The sequence below is a fragment of the Aplysia californica genome, unplaced genomic scaffold (genome assembly GCF_000002075.1).
Source record: "Aplysia californica isolate F4 #8 unplaced genomic scaffold, AplCal3.0 scaffold00078, whole genome shotgun sequence".
NCBI classification, from domain to species: domain Eukaryota; kingdom Metazoa; phylum Mollusca; class Gastropoda; order Aplysiida; family Aplysiidae; genus Aplysia; species Aplysia californica.
The window spans coordinates 1,473,273-1,492,324 of NW_004797348.1; the positions used below are offsets into that span (position 1 = coordinate 1,473,273).

General features: G+C 37.8%; 1 protein-coding gene across 2 annotated transcripts in view; it reads left to right on the forward strand.

Annotated features, from left to right (window-relative positions):
- Positions 1 to 18,235, forward strand: part of LOC101860154 (NAD-dependent protein deacetylase sirtuin-6) — a 20,035-nt gene extending 1,800 nt beyond the window's left edge. For both annotated transcript variants that reach the window (XM_005094241.3, XM_013080213.2), the window contains exons 2-7: positions 5,776 to 6,008; positions 9,486 to 9,593; positions 11,019 to 11,146; positions 12,479 to 12,564; positions 13,524 to 13,604; positions 14,746 to 18,235. In XM_005094241.3, the coding sequence (XP_005094298.1) occupies positions 5,804 to 6,008; positions 9,486 to 9,593; positions 11,019 to 11,146; positions 12,479 to 12,564; positions 13,524 to 13,604; positions 14,746 to 15,331 (1,194 nt within the window). In that variant the 5' untranslated portion in view covers positions 5,776 to 5,803 and the 3' untranslated portion in view covers positions 15,332 to 18,235. The remainder of the gene's footprint in view (positions 1 to 5,775; positions 6,009 to 9,485; positions 9,594 to 11,018; positions 11,147 to 12,478; positions 12,565 to 13,523; positions 13,605 to 14,745) is intronic.
- The last annotated feature ends 817 nt before the right edge of the window (positions 18,236 to 19,052 follow it).

Genomic DNA, 19,052 nt, shown 5'->3' on the forward strand with positions numbered 1-19,052 from the left:
CCACCCACCCCACCTACCCCACTTTCTCGCGCAATAATGTATGAGTGGTCCGGTATTCTTCAATCTTCCCCCTTTTTGTATTAAAAATTTATTTTAGCCGGATTGAACTTTGGTGGACCCACCGTGTTTACATTTGTGTATTAATGCGCAGTAGCCATTATTTATAACTGCGGGAGGTTGGGGGGGGGCGGGGGGGCTTCAAGTAGTCCTATACTAGTGGGGGGTTTCAAGGGGCTTGTCCTCTGGCAAAAAATAATAATGAAAAAAAATGTCTCCACGTTTATATGGCAAATTATCAATTTCAAAATGGCTGCCAATGAAACGGGAAGGCAATTTCCAAAGAGTGCCTAAGCTTGTAACTCCATGTTTGTCAACCACGAAACCTCTTTTTACAGATCTGAGGTCCACTGAGTAAACTAGATCTAGATCTTTATAAATGGAGGTGACACAAGAGTTTGGGTTAATGTTTATGGTTACGAAGTGACTAGATTAGATCTATTTTTTTTGGAATCGAGTCCGATTTAAAAAGAATGATACATTGATATATTTCGGAGTCTGAATCGAGTCCAGCATCCGACTTCTGACCCTTGTAGCCTACCTAAATATTTGCAGCATTTATTTAAGCTTGGCTTTATTTCTCTGAATGCTCGTGAAAATAAACTTGAATTCTATTTCTCCGAACAGTTTCCGTTCTCGAGATTTTTTTGTTTTTTGTGAATGGAGTGGTCCGCGTGTGTGTGTGAGAGAGATAGAGAGAGTGTGCGTGGGTGTGTGTGTAAGGTGTGAACGGGGATGTAGGGGGGGGGGGGAATGGTGTGGGGGCGTGGAGGGTTTAAAAAAAACCCTTTTTTTTCTAAATTGCCTTAGGTGTGACTAAATGCAAAATTAATTATAGGTTACTGCCAAAGTCGAGCAGTCTTGTTTCCTCGCAGTGCCTTTTGAAGGCATTCAAATGAAGTATAGTCCGGGAACGTTGCCCCAACCACAATTGAAGTATCTGAATATTTAGACATCTAAAAATCTCTAGCTCTAGAAATTGAATTCGATGCAAAAAATGCTTCTTCCCAGTCCTCGCAGAATGAAAGATGACGCTGAACTCTCGCAAATAACCAAAATATCTCGAGAACGGAAACCGTTCGGAGAAATAGAGATCAGGTTTATTTACCCGAGTGTTTGGAGAAATAGTCAGTCTGTTTATTTTGTTTTGAAAAATTTTTTGTTATAATGATATAAATCGAAACATGGGGACTACTTACCCAGTGCGGTCCTGTCTCTTTTGTTTACGAGGCAGCCATATTGGATACCGATTTGAAACGCGACTTTGCAAATGATGTGACATCTACTTACCTAGAATTAGAATTGCCGTAATAATATATCTATACTTTGGAGTTTGGAGCCATGTTTTCTCATTCACATAGAGTATAGAGTTATTGGCACGAGGGCTTGAGATAGAGCGAGATCTAGATTTTTAAAACATCTTATTTGTGAATGAATAAAAATGTGAATGAGAAAACATAGCTCCTAACTCCAAAGTATAGATGTTACAGCAGTTCTATTTCTAGGTAAGTAGATCTAGATGTTACATGATTCGCCAAGACACGTTTCAAATTGGTATCGACCAAGTAGAATGAGATTGGGCTTAGCGATCACGCACTCAACTCACGGCTTGCTGGGGGAAGAGGTTTTGGGAAGAGGCCATGGCTGTCGATTTTGTGCGATGTGATTTAAAAAAAGAATTAATAACAGAAAAATTATAACACACAACAAAATGAAATTTGTTGCTGCAAATGATGCTGTAGTGGTGGTGGAAAGACCCTGAGTTGTTGATTACCGTGTACGTAGAGACTGTCATTGGGCAATGAGAATGCATTCTTCTGACTTTTGATACAATTACACAGTCCTAGTAGGTAATTTTAGTTCTAATTCTGGTTATATGTAAAATCCCCCGATGACAGTTATAATGTAACCTCTTTACACTGACATACTCTCTTAGAAGCCGAGTCAGAATAAATAAAACGTTTTTTTTTAACCCGAGTCCGAATACATAAAAAATCTAATTAGACTCAAGTCCAGAAAGATAAAAAATCTAATTGGTCTCGAGTCAGAATAGAGCTGGCCTAGGGTTTTGGATAGGGATAGGGTATACCCCTCTCAAAATTTCCCCTGTTTTGTGTGTTGTTGGTTGGCCGGCCCTCTGCGGAATTCCTTCCCTAACCTATTGCCAGCACCCACTTTGCAACCTCTAAATTTTATTAAGAGGCTTTTTTCGGCCCATCCACTAATTTTCGGCTAAATAGAACTGACTGATCAGTCTTATGCCTGTCAGTGTCAAGACCCTGGCCTGGGGATCCCCAACCCACTGTCCGCCAAAATTCTACCAGATCGCACCCTTGTGGGCAAAATCGCTGAAGCTGCCATTTTGCTACCCTAGAATGGGTATAACATTTTACCAAAACCTCTAGAAAATTCCCGAAAACCCGTGAAATACAGAGAAAAAAAAAACGTGTAAAGAATACATCTATTAGGCATTGGTCACCTCATATTACTGTGCAAAAACAAATGTCAATAAAAGCTTTGTGTTAAAGAACTCTGTGTTTATTTGTCACAACAAATGTGTTCATGCTTTGGCTATTTTGCTGAAGTAGTTGCGGTCTTGGCGGTACGTTTGCGCTTGATCTGGCCATTTTTTTGCAATTGTGGCTGGGTGTCTGCAACAGTTTCTGGCTGTCCTGGGAACGTACCAGGTTAGCTCCTTCCTTGGTGGTCGTCAGGAATGAAGAGAAGTGGCGTTCTTTTTTTTTTCATCTTCAGCCACTTTTCACTCCTCACAGCTAATTTGCCGAACTCCTTGCACAGGATGTAATCCCCCAGGCCCAACAGGGATCTCTTGACTTCCTGGTATTGTCCGTTCACATGGTCCCGAAGTGTGCGCACCAAGTCTGGCAATTTCTGCCCCTTCCAGTTGATCGCTTGTTTAAATATGATTAATGCTTTTACAGTTATTGTTCTTTCTGCACATCGTAGCCTTGCTTTTCTGGCAAGTAAAATTTTCGTGGGAATGTATTTTTATATGGACAAACAGATGTTGAGCCAAAATAAAAAAATTTGACAAAAATTGCTAAACTGGAGGAAAAATGCCTGTTTCTCCGATTTCGTTATTTTTCACGAGCGCTTGATTTCACCACGCTGTTCACATTTATATTTTTATATATATCTATTTAAAAAACTTCCTGGTGAATCCAGCTGAGGCATGCAGGTGGAGCATTTAATGGAATTGCTTCCACAGTTTCTGCTACAAATTGCACAGAGCTAAGACAATGATATCAAGAAATTATTGAGAATTATAAGCAGCTAGCCCAACAGGGGTTTCTTGACTTCTAGCCAATCTTATACTATTGCATCGCCTTTGAACTCGGAACCTAAATTCACAAGTCAGTAGACTATGCATGCACAGGTGATTAGTTTTCTGTATTTTTGAGGGTTTTCTGTATTTTCGGCAGTTTTGGGGGTTTTACTGTAAAACGTCAAACCGCCCTAGAATTACAAAGTTCTGTCTGCTCACAGTACCTAGTTTCAGAAATTTGACGTAATAAATGTTGAGTGTCACAGCATGTCAAACTTTTTCAAATTAAATTCTTTGATTTTGAATGTCTTGAGAATGACTCTGAATAATATAATTTAATGATTTTGATAGAGAGCAGATAGAACATTTGGTTTCTGACCTCACGGTCTTCGTAGTAACTCAAAAGGGAAGGATTTCCATAACAAACGACCACCCGAACAAATGCATCATAGAAGAGACCCACCCTAACTCTAAACCTAAACAACTAACCTTATCCCAAACCCTAATTCTAACGCCCTAACTCTCTATACTGGTGGTGGCTCATTACGGAATTCCTACTTTCATAAGGCAAGGGGCCAAAAATGTTACATAGAAGTTTGTAATAAGGCTGTAGAGCACACAACACATGGCCTCTAGGCCTAGCACAGTCAATCGCAAATCAATTATTTTCAAGAAACTTTAAAACCAAATTGCAAATGTCCAATCATGGCACACAAAAAAGGGGGGGGGGGTGGGGGGGGGGGGGGGGGGGCATGCCAACCTTTAACCGAACCTCCCAGATTTGTTCAACCTTGGGAACAGTCCAAAGCGCAAAAATTACAATGCATTTTTAGGCTTAGGGTAATATATTTTAAGTTTAAACCAGCAATCATTAAAACAAAACTAATAATTTGCAATGGATATAATGTTAACATTCATGTAAAATACACACAGCATGAACAAGAATTTAAGTGCCTTACAATACCTTAACATGAGACGGGCGTGAAAGTAAAACATAACATAGATCTAAAATGACCTGTCTTATCCAGAGTAGTCTTTGCCTTCCTCAGAAATAAATTGATACTGAATGCACCCAAACCCCTATCCTTTTCTGGAGAAACCTTTGCTTTTGAGTAAGAGGGACAGTACCTCTTTGGAGTTTCGTCCTTAACTCCATTTTGTTTCCTCTTTCTTGCTCCTTATTCCATTACTACTGGACCAAGTGTTTTCTACTAGAAGTGACATATATAATGTTTTGTATCTCTATAATAGTATGTACGATGTTTACTATGCAAATTTTGATGCAGCTTTAGTTGAAGGGCCACCATGCTATGGCAGTCTATTGTAAGTCCCGCATGATCGACCACAGTGTACTGCGATCTCGTGAAGTGTAAGTCCTGTAATATTGACTATGATAACGACAGCACTGTGGGCATTTTAATAAAAGATGGTGGTATTAACAATAGCTGTGGGTGGGTGGGTGAATTGCTTCATTTTATGGTGTTTGTTTAGATTCAAAGAATTTTCAAGTGGTGAAGATTATGATTGACGACCAGGTGTAAGTCACAGCAGCAAGGGACCAGACAGGTTTATTTTCAAGAAATCAGGACCCGAGGGCCTTACCCTCAAGTCAAACCTCCCCCCTCCTTACAACCCCTCCCACCAACAAACTAATGCAAGTGCCAAAACATTTTTACTATGGCCAATGACAGTCCCAAGCCTGTTATACCCGAAACATCACTGTAGGCTTTCTTACTAACCCAGCTGTCAGATTAGTGGGTGGTAGACCTTCAACTAGAGCAGCACCAAAATTTTTTTTTACAGATATATATAGGCCTACATGAAAAGGAGTCACATAAAATGAAGACCTGTATTATTTTTACTATCAGTCAAATTTCAAGCTCAGGTCACTTCTGTTGCTCATTTTTATGTTGCACATGAATTTCAACTGCAACTGTTGCAGATTTTGAGATTTGATATTTTTATTTGAACTCTACTCTAATTATGTGATGGATTGTTCATGGCTACACGCATTTCTTGTTCTTGGTATTACTTTACTCGAAAAGAAGGGCTAGAACCCAAATGGCCGATCGGAAAAGTAAAGTAAATACTTTACTTTACTTGAGCACCACAAAAGCAAAATGTTACCAAATGGACTGAGAAAGTGTGAATTTTTTATGGTATGGGTACAGAATGTCGGTCCAGAGTAGATTATTTGTGACCTAATGTATGACGTGAGTTAAAAAGAATCTGGAAAGTTTCTCTGGGGGACACCCCTTGTATTTTCCCATAAATTGTTTTGTTGCAATTCGGCTTTGCTGCATTTTTAGATTTGTTTTCGGCAGCTAGAAGTAGTTGATTTGGCTCCTGAAAGTGACAGTGGTGCTTATGTGCGTGCAGTTGTGATACAAAGATCTACCGAAATGAACCCTCACATTTTTTTTATTTGTCAGGTTTACCTGTTGGTGTTAAAACCTAAGGATGTCGGTTAACTATGCGTCTGGCTTATCCCCTTATGACCACAAGGGAAAGTGTGGTTTACCTGAGAAGTTTGATGCTCCAGAGTTGCTTTCGTCAAAAATTGACCAGCTGATTGAACTAGTAAAGAAGAGCAAGTACATTGTTGTTCACACTGGTGCTGGTATCAGTACATCTGCTGGAATTCCTGATTTCAGAGGACCAAATGGTAAGTCCTTTTCTATTTTAATGATCATGTGTTCAGTTCCCAGGTCTTAAAACACATTTTTTTAAAGGACACTTATTGTTTGTTTATGTTGTAAGCATAATTGTAGGCTGGACTGATTAGTTTTTCTTTGTTTCTTGGTTAGTTTTATTTCTTGGTGAACTCTTTATTTTTAGGATAGATGAAAGCAACTGGTACTGGTGTCTGTTAACTGAACTTGCCTTTGAAATACATTGATATTTTTTTACTTTCCCTCCCGTCTCACACTCAGCTACCAGTTGTCTATTTTTTTACTAAATATTGATGCGCTGAACACGAATATCAACTTCATTTCCGTCGCAAATTAATAGTTTTTGAAATATTTGATTGTTTTTGACCGAGATAGACATGCTTTGGACCAATCGGGGGGTTCCAGGGGGGCCTGCCCCACTGGGGTAAAAGAAAATCTGGGGGGTTACAGGGGGGCATGCCCCCCTGTTTTTACCCATAATTTCATATTTTACTGTTAGATTTGAAATTGTCTTGAAAATAATTGATTTGCGACAGTTTTAGTGGCTTTATGTGTGATCTGCAGCAAACAGTACAGCAGTTTGACCCCTGAAACAGTGCATCTGTGTGCAGGAGTGAAAGTAAAAATTAACCCATATATAATAAAGCTTCACGGACTTTGATGAAGTGAGACTCTCTCAATGTGTATTATGTTTTTTAGCACTTTAATTATAATTTTCTAGATATCATTGAAAATGTAGAAAGCATGTTCAAGTTCAAGTTAACTTCTTCTTCTCGTTCATCTTTAAATGGACACCCCAGTTTCTAGTGCGAAGGCTGTTGTCCACCACAGGTCCTCCAAGCCCCCATAGAGCTTTGGGTCTCTCTGCCTAGGGTTGGGCCAATATTCCTTTTAAAAGTGCCTTGAGCAAATGGTTCCCTGTTTGGTTGCCAGTTCCGCACTTTCACTGCTCTGAATTTGCGATCTCGAACTTCGGGAAGAGGTGTTTCAGTCGGTTGTGTTCTGTGCTGTCTGAACAGAACAACCTGCTCTTGACAGGTGAGGAGGTAATAGCTAGCATCTGCGTTTGTTGCCATTTTTTTGTCCAAAAGTTGCCACAAAAAATGGTAAAAGTTGACATTAATTTTTGAGCTTTCAACTCTCCATGACGATGTATAGCTATATGTTGATAGAGGTAACTTAATCTTAAGCGCAAGAAATTTCAATATATTCTGTTTTAAGCATCCAAAATATCATTTGCAGCCACATAAAGGGTAAAAATGTGAAAAATGGTTTCACAACAGAATGAAATCAAAATTAGAACAGCACATAGATCTTAGATCTAAACAATCACAAAAATTAACCAATAAGGGCGTGTGTCCACCAATCCAAAGATTAACCCTAAATATGTGTAATTCAAGAAAAAGTACAGGATATTACATGAAAATTATGGAACCACACACAAGGGGCCTGCCAGTGTCAGTATTCGAATTTGGTGGAGACACGCTCTAACATAACACATTTATGTTTTAAAAAAATGCAGGAACAACATCAAATTAAATGACATTACGCTACATCCACAAAAAATAGAAAAACAACACATCAGAACACAAAGAGGGAAAAATTAAAGGAAAAACAGCAATAAAGTAAGTAATGTCGGCATTCTTGGCATGAAAATAACTATACATGGGCACCTTAAAGTTATCAAAATACATGTCTAATATATGTTATGAAGTAGATTCTAGCCTTTTTGGTAGAAAATGCGAAAATCGCGGCGCGATTCGCGGACCAAAAAATGCCAAAAATCGCGGCTGCGTCAAACGCAGCTACTAGTAATAGGGGTCACCCTGGTTGTAGTGTGGGTTTGTTCCTTCCACTTTGCTAGTAGCTTCCTTTTGATGATGGTTTGGGCCTTCAAAGGCTTTTCCTTTTTTCAGGTTGCTCTGATTTAGAGCTTTCTTTTGCTAAAGAATCAGCCGTTTCATTTCCAAACAAGTCACAGTGAAGTGGTATCTATTGTAGCATTACTATGTGGTTTTTGCAGAGATTTGCAATTGTTGTTGTCAAGTCATTTAGCTCGCTGTCTCTCTTGAATTTAATGGCTTGAAGTTCAGAAAGGGTGTCTGTGAGGAGGACCACGTTGCGAGAGGAGTGTGGGTCAAATGTGATTGAAGTGGCTGCAGTCTTCAGAGCACTTTGTAGTTAGTAGCATGGCTTTCTTTGACTTCCTCTCCTATTAAGAATTGGATTTATATTCCTCCCCCACCTTTCTGAACTGTATTCTCAGCTGATCCATCTGTGTAGACTCTCATCCATAGCTCCTTAGGATAGCACTCGTCATCGTGTTCGGATGCAACAATTCTTCTTCTAGGCAGGTCTGTGATCCTTTCTACTCTTTGCCAGGGATGTTGTTTTGTATGTGTAAGGATGTTTGGTCTTGCCAGGTAGACACAACGGCACAGGAGGAGATCTCTTCAGGAATATATTTGTTAATGGGCAGATACTCTTTCAGTTCTTTGCTCCGGTGTGCAAAGCTCACTCTTTTAAGTTGGTCTTTTGCTGGTCATGTCATTCTATTCTTCATGGGGTGGTTTTTATATTCTTCGGAACTTTGCCATTTGAGTCAGGATCTTTGCATAATTTCTGATTCAAGTTAACCAAATTATTGTTTTTTTGTTGTAAATCATTTGCAAGCTGTTAAAGTGTTGTAAGCCCAGAAAGCGAAGTTTTTCAAGAACAAGAACAAAGTGTTTCATTTAAGAATTGTACCTATTAGGTATCTTTACTTTACTTTTCTTTTTTTTTTTAACATTTAGAATTTGAACTTGAATAAAATACCTCTTGAGCACAGCCTAAAAAACTAGTAAAAAGAAAAATCTAAATTTTGGGATAAGTACGTCGGAATAGCTGACTGAAATGGTTTACACCCCTATCGACTCAATTTAGAAAATGTAACAATGGTGCTGCTTCAATCAGTGTTTCCTCCCACATGGGAAGTGAATTCTCCTCATTTCCATGCAAAGAGAACCTGATCGTTACTCCGCAGAGATTAAATTTTGTTGCTTATTTTTTTATATGAAATATATGAATTAAAAATTGGGGGAGGGGATATTGGAATGAATAGATTGGTTTGGAAGACAACTGCATTGCGGTAGTGGAGGAGTACTGTGCATATTTTTTTCATGACATGTCTTCGCTGATAGCGAGTGATATGGGTCCAAAGATTTGTCTTAGATTGTTGACCTAACGAGTGTTCGAAGACAAAATGGCTTGTAGGTAATGCTTCTCTCTATTTGTGCCTTTTATTGTGTGTAGATATTGTCTCGACATACATGTTCACAACAGCCACAGTTGTTCTTAAAGTTTATGGCTCGAGAATTAAGACAGGGAAAAATTGGACAAAGTTAAAAAATATATATTGGAATGTGTTTGCAAATACTTGCTACGAAAAGACTAGCTATTCAACTTTTATTAATTAACTAATTTTTCAGGGGTTTGGACCTTAGAAGAGAAGGGGGAGAGCCCAAAACACAACGTGACATTTGATTCTGCTGTTCCAACAGTGACCCACATGGCACTATTGGCTTTAGAATGGGCTGGTAAGTAAAAAGTTATTTTAAGCTTAGCCGACTGAATGAAGATGAATGCAAACACAAGGCCCTTAACTCTTAAAAGTTAATGTCTACTGACTAGATTCTGCCTTCCTATGGTTTTTTTTTTTGGTTTTCTAGTCATCATTATTTTCTTGCCTGTGTTAGGCCTATGACTGTATCCTCATAATATCAAATCCTCATTCTTTCCCGAATATTTTAGTTGGACATACAAGATTGCAGCTTCAAAACTCGCGTGATGCATCGTAATGAAATCAGGCGCTCGTCAAAATAATGGAAACGGAAAAATGGGCATTTCTCTGTGTCTTAATACATTTTTAATGGATTTTTTTTGGTGCTCAATGCCACGTGACCTCAGTGCTTTCTTGTCGTATGATCTCCATTTTTTTAAACTGTGAAAATGTGACAACTTCTTAACCTCTTTGTTATGAACTGTTTTCACTGTTATTAAAAAATTGAGATATGACAAGAAAGCAATGGGGTCGCGACCTTTTATGTCTATTTAAAAACTCGTTTATTTGTGGAATTTTACAGAAAAACATAGATCAAAGGACATAAAAAGTAAATTTGCAGTTTCCAAGGACTCTCAAACTTTGGCCGCCATTTTCTCGCTAATTTTACTACTGACACCAAGCAACCCCTGCCTCCATCAATTGAAATATCTCGTCTTCTAAGCAAGATAGATGAGTATTTTTTTTCAGCGGAATCAAGACAAATAAATAAACTGGCTTTAAACTGGACCAATAACTTCTTTTGCCCAAAAATTAACGAGCGTCTGATTTCACTGCGTCGTGACACATATATATGTATATTTTCACTAAACTTACTGCCACTCAACAGGGAATTGGCCTATGACTTTTAAGGGTTAAACTGATGTCTTGAAAGGACATGGTCATTTAGTATTAAATGGTTGATTAGTTTGGTGAAAATATTTTAAAATCCTACAGTTTAGTGGCTGTTCCTTGAAATTTGCTATATTATATCTCTGTTTCATAGCTGCTTTATTTGTTGGTATGAAGTAAGTATGAAGTCTTATATAATAAATAGATTCAAGAAGTTTTGAGACTTTTCTTTCCCTTTTTTGAGAAAATGTTGAAATTAGCCTGACACATTATTTTGTGAGGAAAATTTTTAAAGAATTCTTTTTTATTCTCTTTGTTACTGGGAAATTTCATGTATTGCAAGAACTTTAAATTGTTCTTTTCTTATGCAAAGAGTAGTTTACATTGAGCTCTTGCCCTTCACGCCAATTTTGTTTGAAATGATAGGTTTGTTATTAGATTTCATTTTCAAAATCTCAATTTTGTAACATTGTACATTACTTTCAGTAAAAAAAAAATCTAAATTGAGAGAAATCTGTATTCTTAGTCTCAGCATTTCATGGGTTTTATTTCTGTTTCCTTTTGTGCTTAGGTATTGTGAAGTATGTCGTCAGCCAGAATATTGATGGCCTTCACGTTAGGTCTGGTTTCCCAAGGAACCGACTTTCTGAACTGCATGGAAACATGTTTGTTGAGGAATGTAACAAATGTGGCCATCAGGTATGTGTTTTAAGTCGCTTTCGTTCTGAGTGATCAAATTGAAGTCCAAAGTGTAGTGTTCTTAACCTTAGTGCTTTAACAAAATGTTCCTTTTTATCAAATTGCTACACTAATACTTGTCTGTCTTTGTTATTGCTTTAAACACTGAATTTCAAGTTAATGTCTTGGAGAGCTGTAGTTCTTAGATCTTATGCGGCCTTGAAATTCAAAGTTCGAGTGAGAATTTCAAAATAAAAAGGGGGGAAGGGAAGAGGGGGTGGTTGCTCATTGTTGATGTACCGTAATGGGAACTTCACCTATAACTTTCTATTGAGAGAAGGCAAATTCTGAAAGGTCAAGAAAAGTTTATGTCATATATCTTTGGATTTCATGAATTAGAAATGACATTAGATTCTTTGTGAAGTGACATTTTTCACCTTTCTTCCATTTAAAAAAAATGTTATCTTTGCAGCATTAATCGTTTTTTATCTGTACTCTTTGTTTTAGTTCACAATTTCTGTGCTCAGTAGAAAGCTTATTGTGATGTCCCAGTGAAACTGAATATTTGTACTTTACATTACGTACGGTGGTTATAAAAAATGGAGTTCTTTCTTAAAAGTTTTGTGTCATTACAAACTTTTAGTTTTTTACATGTTGAGTGACAGGGAAGATTTAAATTCATTTTGATAGGTAAGGTTGTGGGGACTGTTTTTGATTTTTCCTATAATATTGTCGAATACTTAACACCTTGTCTGGTCTGAGGCAGTTCGTAGTACACTTTTATTCTTTGCTACCGTATGTGCTGTGGGTGTACCTGGTGCATCTTTGAAAAATCCGTATTTTGTTTTGTTCCTTTCTTCACCTTTACACTACAGCTTTGAATGAAGAGCGTTATATCCCTTGCTGATGCGTTCATGTCTATTTCTAGGCTGCTGCGAGTGGAATAGCACGTGGTAGCATCTAGAACAAAGTGAAGTGTTTTGTTACTCTAACACACATTGTGTGATATAGAGCCAACAAGCTGAATCAGAGCACTTGGTCAGTCTCAGTACTTTCAAGTTGTTCACATCGTTTTGGGGCTTGTTTTACACAACGGATGAAGTGATCTCTTCATATCTTTTTCTATTGATATACAGTTTCACTACTCTGTTTCTTATAATAACTGAAGAACCGTCGATAAAAGATTGTGACTCATAACAACTTGCACACTGTGGTATTTTTCTACTCCTATGGGAGTATCATATATGGTTAGTAGTCAAGGGATTAAAGATTATGACACATTGAAAATTATGTCATACAAGTATGCCTGCTTGAGCTTATTTATGATTTTATTTTAAAACATTTTTTTCCCAGTACATAAGAGAAAAATGTGTACCAACTATGGCCAGAAACCTCACAGGGGGTTCATGTTCACAGAAAAAGTCGAGAGGATTGTGCAGGTAAGTGGTCCATGTTTGTGTAATCTTTTTTGTTTTGTTTTGCTTTTATGCTTGAGTGTAAAAAGTCATTTCAAAGGTGGGGCTTTTGGCCAAGTGGGAATAGGAACAAAGAAGCAAGAAAGAAGACAGATGTTACGCTAATGTAAATATCATGCTTACACATCCAAGCATAGTGGTTTTCCATCTTCTCGTGAGCAGTCCATTATTGCCTTCTAAAATCCTGAGGGCTTTGTGTTATACTGATGAATTGGCTTCATGGAGTCTTGCAAGAATTCTCACACTATATTTTGCCATGTATGGGATATTCTTACATTTTGTCAAATGCTTCTCAATCTGTCGTTTAATAAAATGGAATTTGATTTGCGTATGAACAAAAAGAACTGGTTCTGGGCAGTCATTTTTTTGTGTCAAAGATGTTTGTTTCTTTTTTTTGTAGCATAGGAGATTGTGAACATAATTATAAAAAGTTTATTTTACTTGTGAGGATGGTGCTTTGTACCCAAATATTAGGATACATAAGATTATGCTTAAAACTTATCTTTGTTATTAGTAACTGGATATCACCTTGAACTTTGAGGTTTCAAGTTTTTACTTATTTTCTGGATGTATATTCAGGTTCTCGTATTTACTTTAGAAACATTTGTGAAGTATGTATCTGCAGGATAGACATCCAAAGAGTATTTTGAGAACTGTGGTCTTGTAAGATTCTGATGCTCAGGGTGTCAGGAAAAAGTGGGAAATATGCAAAGTTACTTGGATTGGAGACGGGACTAAACATGATTGAGTCAAAAGAATCCCCCCTTTTGATTTAATCAACAAGGGTGACCCTTGATAGATCTGTGTGAGTGGTTGATCTGATTAACTATTGAAATTTGTCCAAACATACTATAATACTCCAGATTTGGGCTCAGGAGCATCTGTAGTCTGTCCTGTTAATCTGCATATTTCTGTTATTTCAGGGGAAAACTGATTGACACAATCCTTGACTGGGAGGACTCACTTCCTGAAAGAGATCTGGAGCTTGCAGAAGAACACAGCAGGTATATTTAGCATGTTGTGGGAGCTCAGATATGTTGTGTAGGGAGAAAATTGTATAATTGTTCTAAATTTTGATATGGTATGTGAATTATTTTGAGTTCAAGTCAATGTTACGTCGGTTTGTTTGAACTCGCAGGTTATGTTTGTTGTTAAAGATAAAAAGTGATACCTACAATGCTGTGATTAGCAAAAGATGGAAACATGGAATAACCTCTTTACAGTCAAAACCACTTCAGACTACCAACCTTGGGACGAGCACAAATTTGGTAGTATAGTGGGGTTTTAATGCTGCCCAATGTCAAATGAAATGATTCTTCGTGACTGCTTGAAGGACAATAATATTATGATGATTTATTTTCTTTTGTTGGTGCTAGCTGGCAAAGTCCTGTGTGCAAGAGAGAGATTATTATTATGCAGTTGCCAAGTGGGTTCTGTGTGCAGTTTTGTAGCGTGTACCCCTGGTGTTTGCTTCGTAGGCAGTGTTGTGGGGGTAGATCTCCTTTATTAAGGATTGCACACCTCAGATAACCGTTTAAAAGGGCAAATAGTATGTGTATATAGTAGAGGCATTGATAAAACCTGGCAGTAAGGGAGGAAGGAGGTAAAAAAGGGTTAACTGTACAGAGAGTTTGATTTTTGATCATGACTTTGTTATCGAAACATGTGTACTTATTCAGAAATCTCAGCCTTGTGTTCTGTTGGGGCACCAAGGCCTCTGCCTTCAAAATGACTTTTTTTATGTTGAGGAGAACATGGAAAAAATTAATAGAACTGCACAAAATCAAAACAAAGCAAATTGTTGCCTTGTCTGTCAAACGCCATGGAACAGATTGGAAGATGATTCTTGGTAATGATTAGTGTAGGAAGCAAATATTCTTTGTTGCTATGCATTTTGTCAGTCTAGTTTTGTCTCATAATTTCTGCTGCTTGTTATGCGTGTGGATGTTTACTTATCTGCGTGTCCTGATTTTCAGACTCATGAGCTAGTTTTGTTGAGTCTGCTGATTTGAATAGTTTGAAACAACAATGCAACATACTGAACTGATTATCCTTGTTTCTTCCTTCTTCATCCTCTTTGTTTAACAAAATGTCACTGTATGTTTTATTGCTGGTCTCTACCGTAATCTGCTTTTTATTCCTCAGGAAAGCTGATCTGAGCTTGTGTCTAGGCACTTCGCTACAGATTGTTCCTAGTGGAAATATCCCTTTGCTGACAAAGAAAAATGGTGGTCAACTTGTCATCATCAATCTACAAGCTACAAAACATGACAAGAAATGCCATCTCAAAATTTCAACGTATGTGGATCAAGTTATGAAGAAGATTTGTGAGGCTTTAAATATTCACATACCAGATTCTAGTGGACCATCTGTATGTATCTCATCACATCATACTTTGCCTAAGGAAAAGGCAATATGTGTTGCCACTGATGAAGTGCTTCTTGAAAATTATACATCAAGTTATTCAAAATATTTGAAGAGTGAAAGTTGTGATTCAGATGACGTAAAAGACCTGAAGGTTTCCAAAAAGAGGAAACTTTCAGACTCTGATAATGAAGATGTCAGTGATTCAAAAGTTCATTCTCAGACCATAGAAAATCCCAAGGACGTCAAGAAACAAGATTGTGACACAGGTGTAACCGACAATTGTAAACAGGAAATGAAGGCAGACAAGCTTTTCAGCCATGTTCCACCTTTCGATCTTTGCCACACAGTTTGCGAAAAAACTTAAAATTTAAAGATGGTGAAGAACTGCAAATGTAAATGATGTGCGATATGTACAAACTGACAAAGGTGCAAGAATTTTGCATTATCCCCATTGTACAGGTTTAACTCCCCTTTCAACTTTGTGAATGGTTAGTTAAGAGACGGGACCTCTAAATTGAACGTCCATCTCTGATAGGACCAAGTGAAATGGGTTGAGAGTCTTAAAAATACCCAAGTTCAGGATTTGAACAACCCAAGTTCAGAATTCGAACCAGGGCCATCCCCTCCATAGTCCAGAATGATACCAATTGAGTTGATGGTACTCCCCATGTTGACCTGAATAGACAGGAATTATGATTTTGTGTTACATAAAAAGTCGTGCATATTTCTTTAGGTGGTTGGCAGAGAGGTGTAATTTTTTTCAATTCTTCAATTCTAGATGTGTATGTGCTTATGCTCTTGATGGTCTTCTCTTTTTGGCTTAATCTTTGACAGCACAGTAAATCTCTCATGTCTGCTGGCATCAGACTGAAGGGAAACTGGTAGTGAATGCAGGAAGTAACAATCCCCTACTTTGCCACAACAATTTGCCTATTGTTAAATGAATTCATAATGAAACATCCCCTGTGTAGTCAAATTGGCCGCTTGTAAATTTAGCCTGTAAAAAATTTGTCTAGCCTGCCTTTTAAAAAAAATCTGTATTTAAGTTTCTTTCTGTTTTGTTCAGCTACACATTGGTTTTAAAAATTCTCTTTGGATTTTCACTTGAGAGGGAGGTTCTTGCTTTATTTCAGTTTCTCGTGGCATGTCAATTTCTTCAATGTCTGTCACAGGATCTTTGATTATACTTCAAACTGTAATGTGAGACTGTCCATAAAGTTGAAAACACATGTAAATGTCTTGCTAGGGCCATGTGTTGGCATGTAGGCCCTACATATTATCTCTGGCCCCTAGTCTTATAATGTGGCGGTAAAAAAACCCAGTAAGGATTTTTCAATTCAATCCTTTCTACACAATTTACAATTATTTACTGTGTTGTGTACGACTGTTATTGTTACCACGTCATTGCAAAAAGTTGTCTTATGAGGTTTATGAAGAAGCCTTATCTTTCTCCTTTTTTTCCCCATGATGTTTGCTGGACTAATATTCCTATACAACAGAGATGACGAGGTAACAATAACAGTCGTACACAACACAGTAAATAATTTTAAACTGTGCTATGATTGATATTGGCGGCGCTGCGTGTGTACATGAGCACCACATTTTGATCTTTTAATAGTAAATCTGTTGCACTAGAGGCTGTGCCTGCATATTTCAGCCACACTACTACAGTAATAGTAGTAGTAGAAGTAGTAGTAGTAAAAGTAGTAGTAGTAACAGAAGTAGGTACTGTTATGTGACAGCAGATATCTAATAGTTTGTCTTGAAATGGTTTATACTTTAAATCTGGTTAAGTTGGTGCTTGCGGCTCTTTAGGCCAATATTTGCTAAAAAAAAATGCTGCTTCATGAGGATCGTATTTGTGTTCTGCACTTTGTTGCAGTAAATGTAGGTATTTTGGTTATACGTTCAAAAATTTTAATGCAATTGAAAATAAGCTTTTCAATGAAATGACAATAATTTACTGGACGCCCCCGTCCCCTCTTGACAAACCCTTAGAAAAGAAGACCTTATGCCTCCAAAATCTTGAAATTGAAGGCAACTTTTATGAGTACAATCGAACCTGTCCAAGACAGAATCGCAAGGGAGCAAGAAAAAAATGTCATCTAGACTTTTTCTGTCTTGGACAGGGGAATTAAGGGGTATTCTAGAGAGCAAGCATGCACATAGTAAGAATCAAGGGTTGCCTGGCTGGTCAGCAAGCAGCGGTTAAAAACCTCACGTCTTCTAAGTGCTGTCCTAGCCTCTCTGACAATGTCATACGTACGTCTTACTTATATTCATTGCACTAGTGCTTGCATCTCATAGGACCGCTGTTTGTTTGATCAATTAAATACAGAATCAAATAAACGCAGTGGCTGTTTCCACCCTTAGCCCCACCCATCATTGTAATAAGTACGGTCAACCAATGCCACCCCTCCTTTGCATCTAACAACATTTCTAGGAACTTTTTTCTGGGCTGGCTGTACATTCAGTGCGGCAGGCATTGGTCAAATTAATTTCACACATCTGACTACCCAGGAAAGTTTCTCTGCTGGAGCACCCCTCGAGAATTTTCCCAAGCAGTGATGAAATTTCACAACTGCACCACCCTGGGCTTGTGTGCATTTGGTAACAGTAACAGCTTCCCTCAAACCTCTCCCCCCTTCTCCCTTTCCTGGCCTTGCGGCGTGGGGTAAAGGTTAGAGTCGATGGAACCAAACTTGAGAGTTTTGTTTCAAATCTGGGCTGAGCCGGCTAAACATTTTCCATCTTCTACAGAACAAAACCCTCTAAAGGGAAGGAATTTCTCTTTCTGTTTCTGGATTGAGCAGGTTTCAATCTTAGACAGATGTTTTATTTAGAAATTTATTAAAGGTGAAGTAGGGAGATTCTGTTATGACAGGGTTCTGTCTTGGACAGGGTTTCATTAGGCAGGTTTGACTGTATGTACTTAAATTGAGAAACTTGAACTTTAGCCCTTGTCTGTCCAGATTTTAGCAAAAGGTGACATTGGCTCTTTTTTTAAGGATGTACCTGCATTTTACGTCTGGAGTTGTGCACAGTTGGGCAGTGTATATATTTTTTGTGCAATGAATGCATTTGCTCATTATGTTAGCCTGAGTACATGTTGGGATGAATGTGCTTTGAACCAGTTCACATGAAAGTCTTTATGGAAATGAAAGAAAGAGAAACAACCCTCTCATTTTGTGTTAAATCAAATCTGATTGTTTCAAATTTCTCTTGTTTTGGATCAATGATTAAAATTTCCATTTTCATTATACTTCTCCACCAGTGTTATGTTATCTTTATGGTACAATATTTTGGCTTTTGGGGAAAGAACTGCATTTTTATGATATATCCCATTTTAGAGTATTATTTCTTGACTGAGATATGTAACCATATTTTGTTACTAGCTGTAATACAGTTTTGTTGCTGTTCTTCGGTTCTCTCCTCCGGCTCCTCCTTTCCTGCTCTCTGCTGGTTGTTGTGAAAAGTAGTCATTGCTAGGTTCTTCAACTCAAAATGCATCTTAAATTTACTTTGATAGCTTAGTTTTATACTAGAACATGAGGTCCATTGCCTTTCAGGCAATCACATACCATTTTCAGAGATACTCTTTTGTTTTTTGTATACTGCTCAGGGTTTCTTCAGTTTGGGATATGACTTGATGCAGAGTTTTGTTCAGGCTGGCCTGCTCTTCTTCGACTCTAAATTGCTAAGATGTTATTAGCAGGGCAAATATGCTCACTGGGCCTCTCAAGTTAAAAAAAAAATCTTTTACCAAGAATACTAATAGCTTTACACCCTCATCCCCCCTCCCTTATCTTGGACGGGTAGTTGGAAGGCGCCACTGTAGGTCCTACTTCTTTACTTTACCTCTGTTGTTTCTGTCTGTCGCTCTTACCAGCACTAAGTAACCATTATTGTGTTGATGTAATTCTCTTTACACAAACAAACAAGCAAACAAACATACCTTCGAATCAAGGGACTGAAAACTGAAAAAAGAAGTTCAATATTTTCTTACTGTATCTGCTGTGACAAGTAGGCCCTACTTGACTTGAAGTTGAACCGAATTAAATAGCCTACTTTTGCATGAAAAGTGA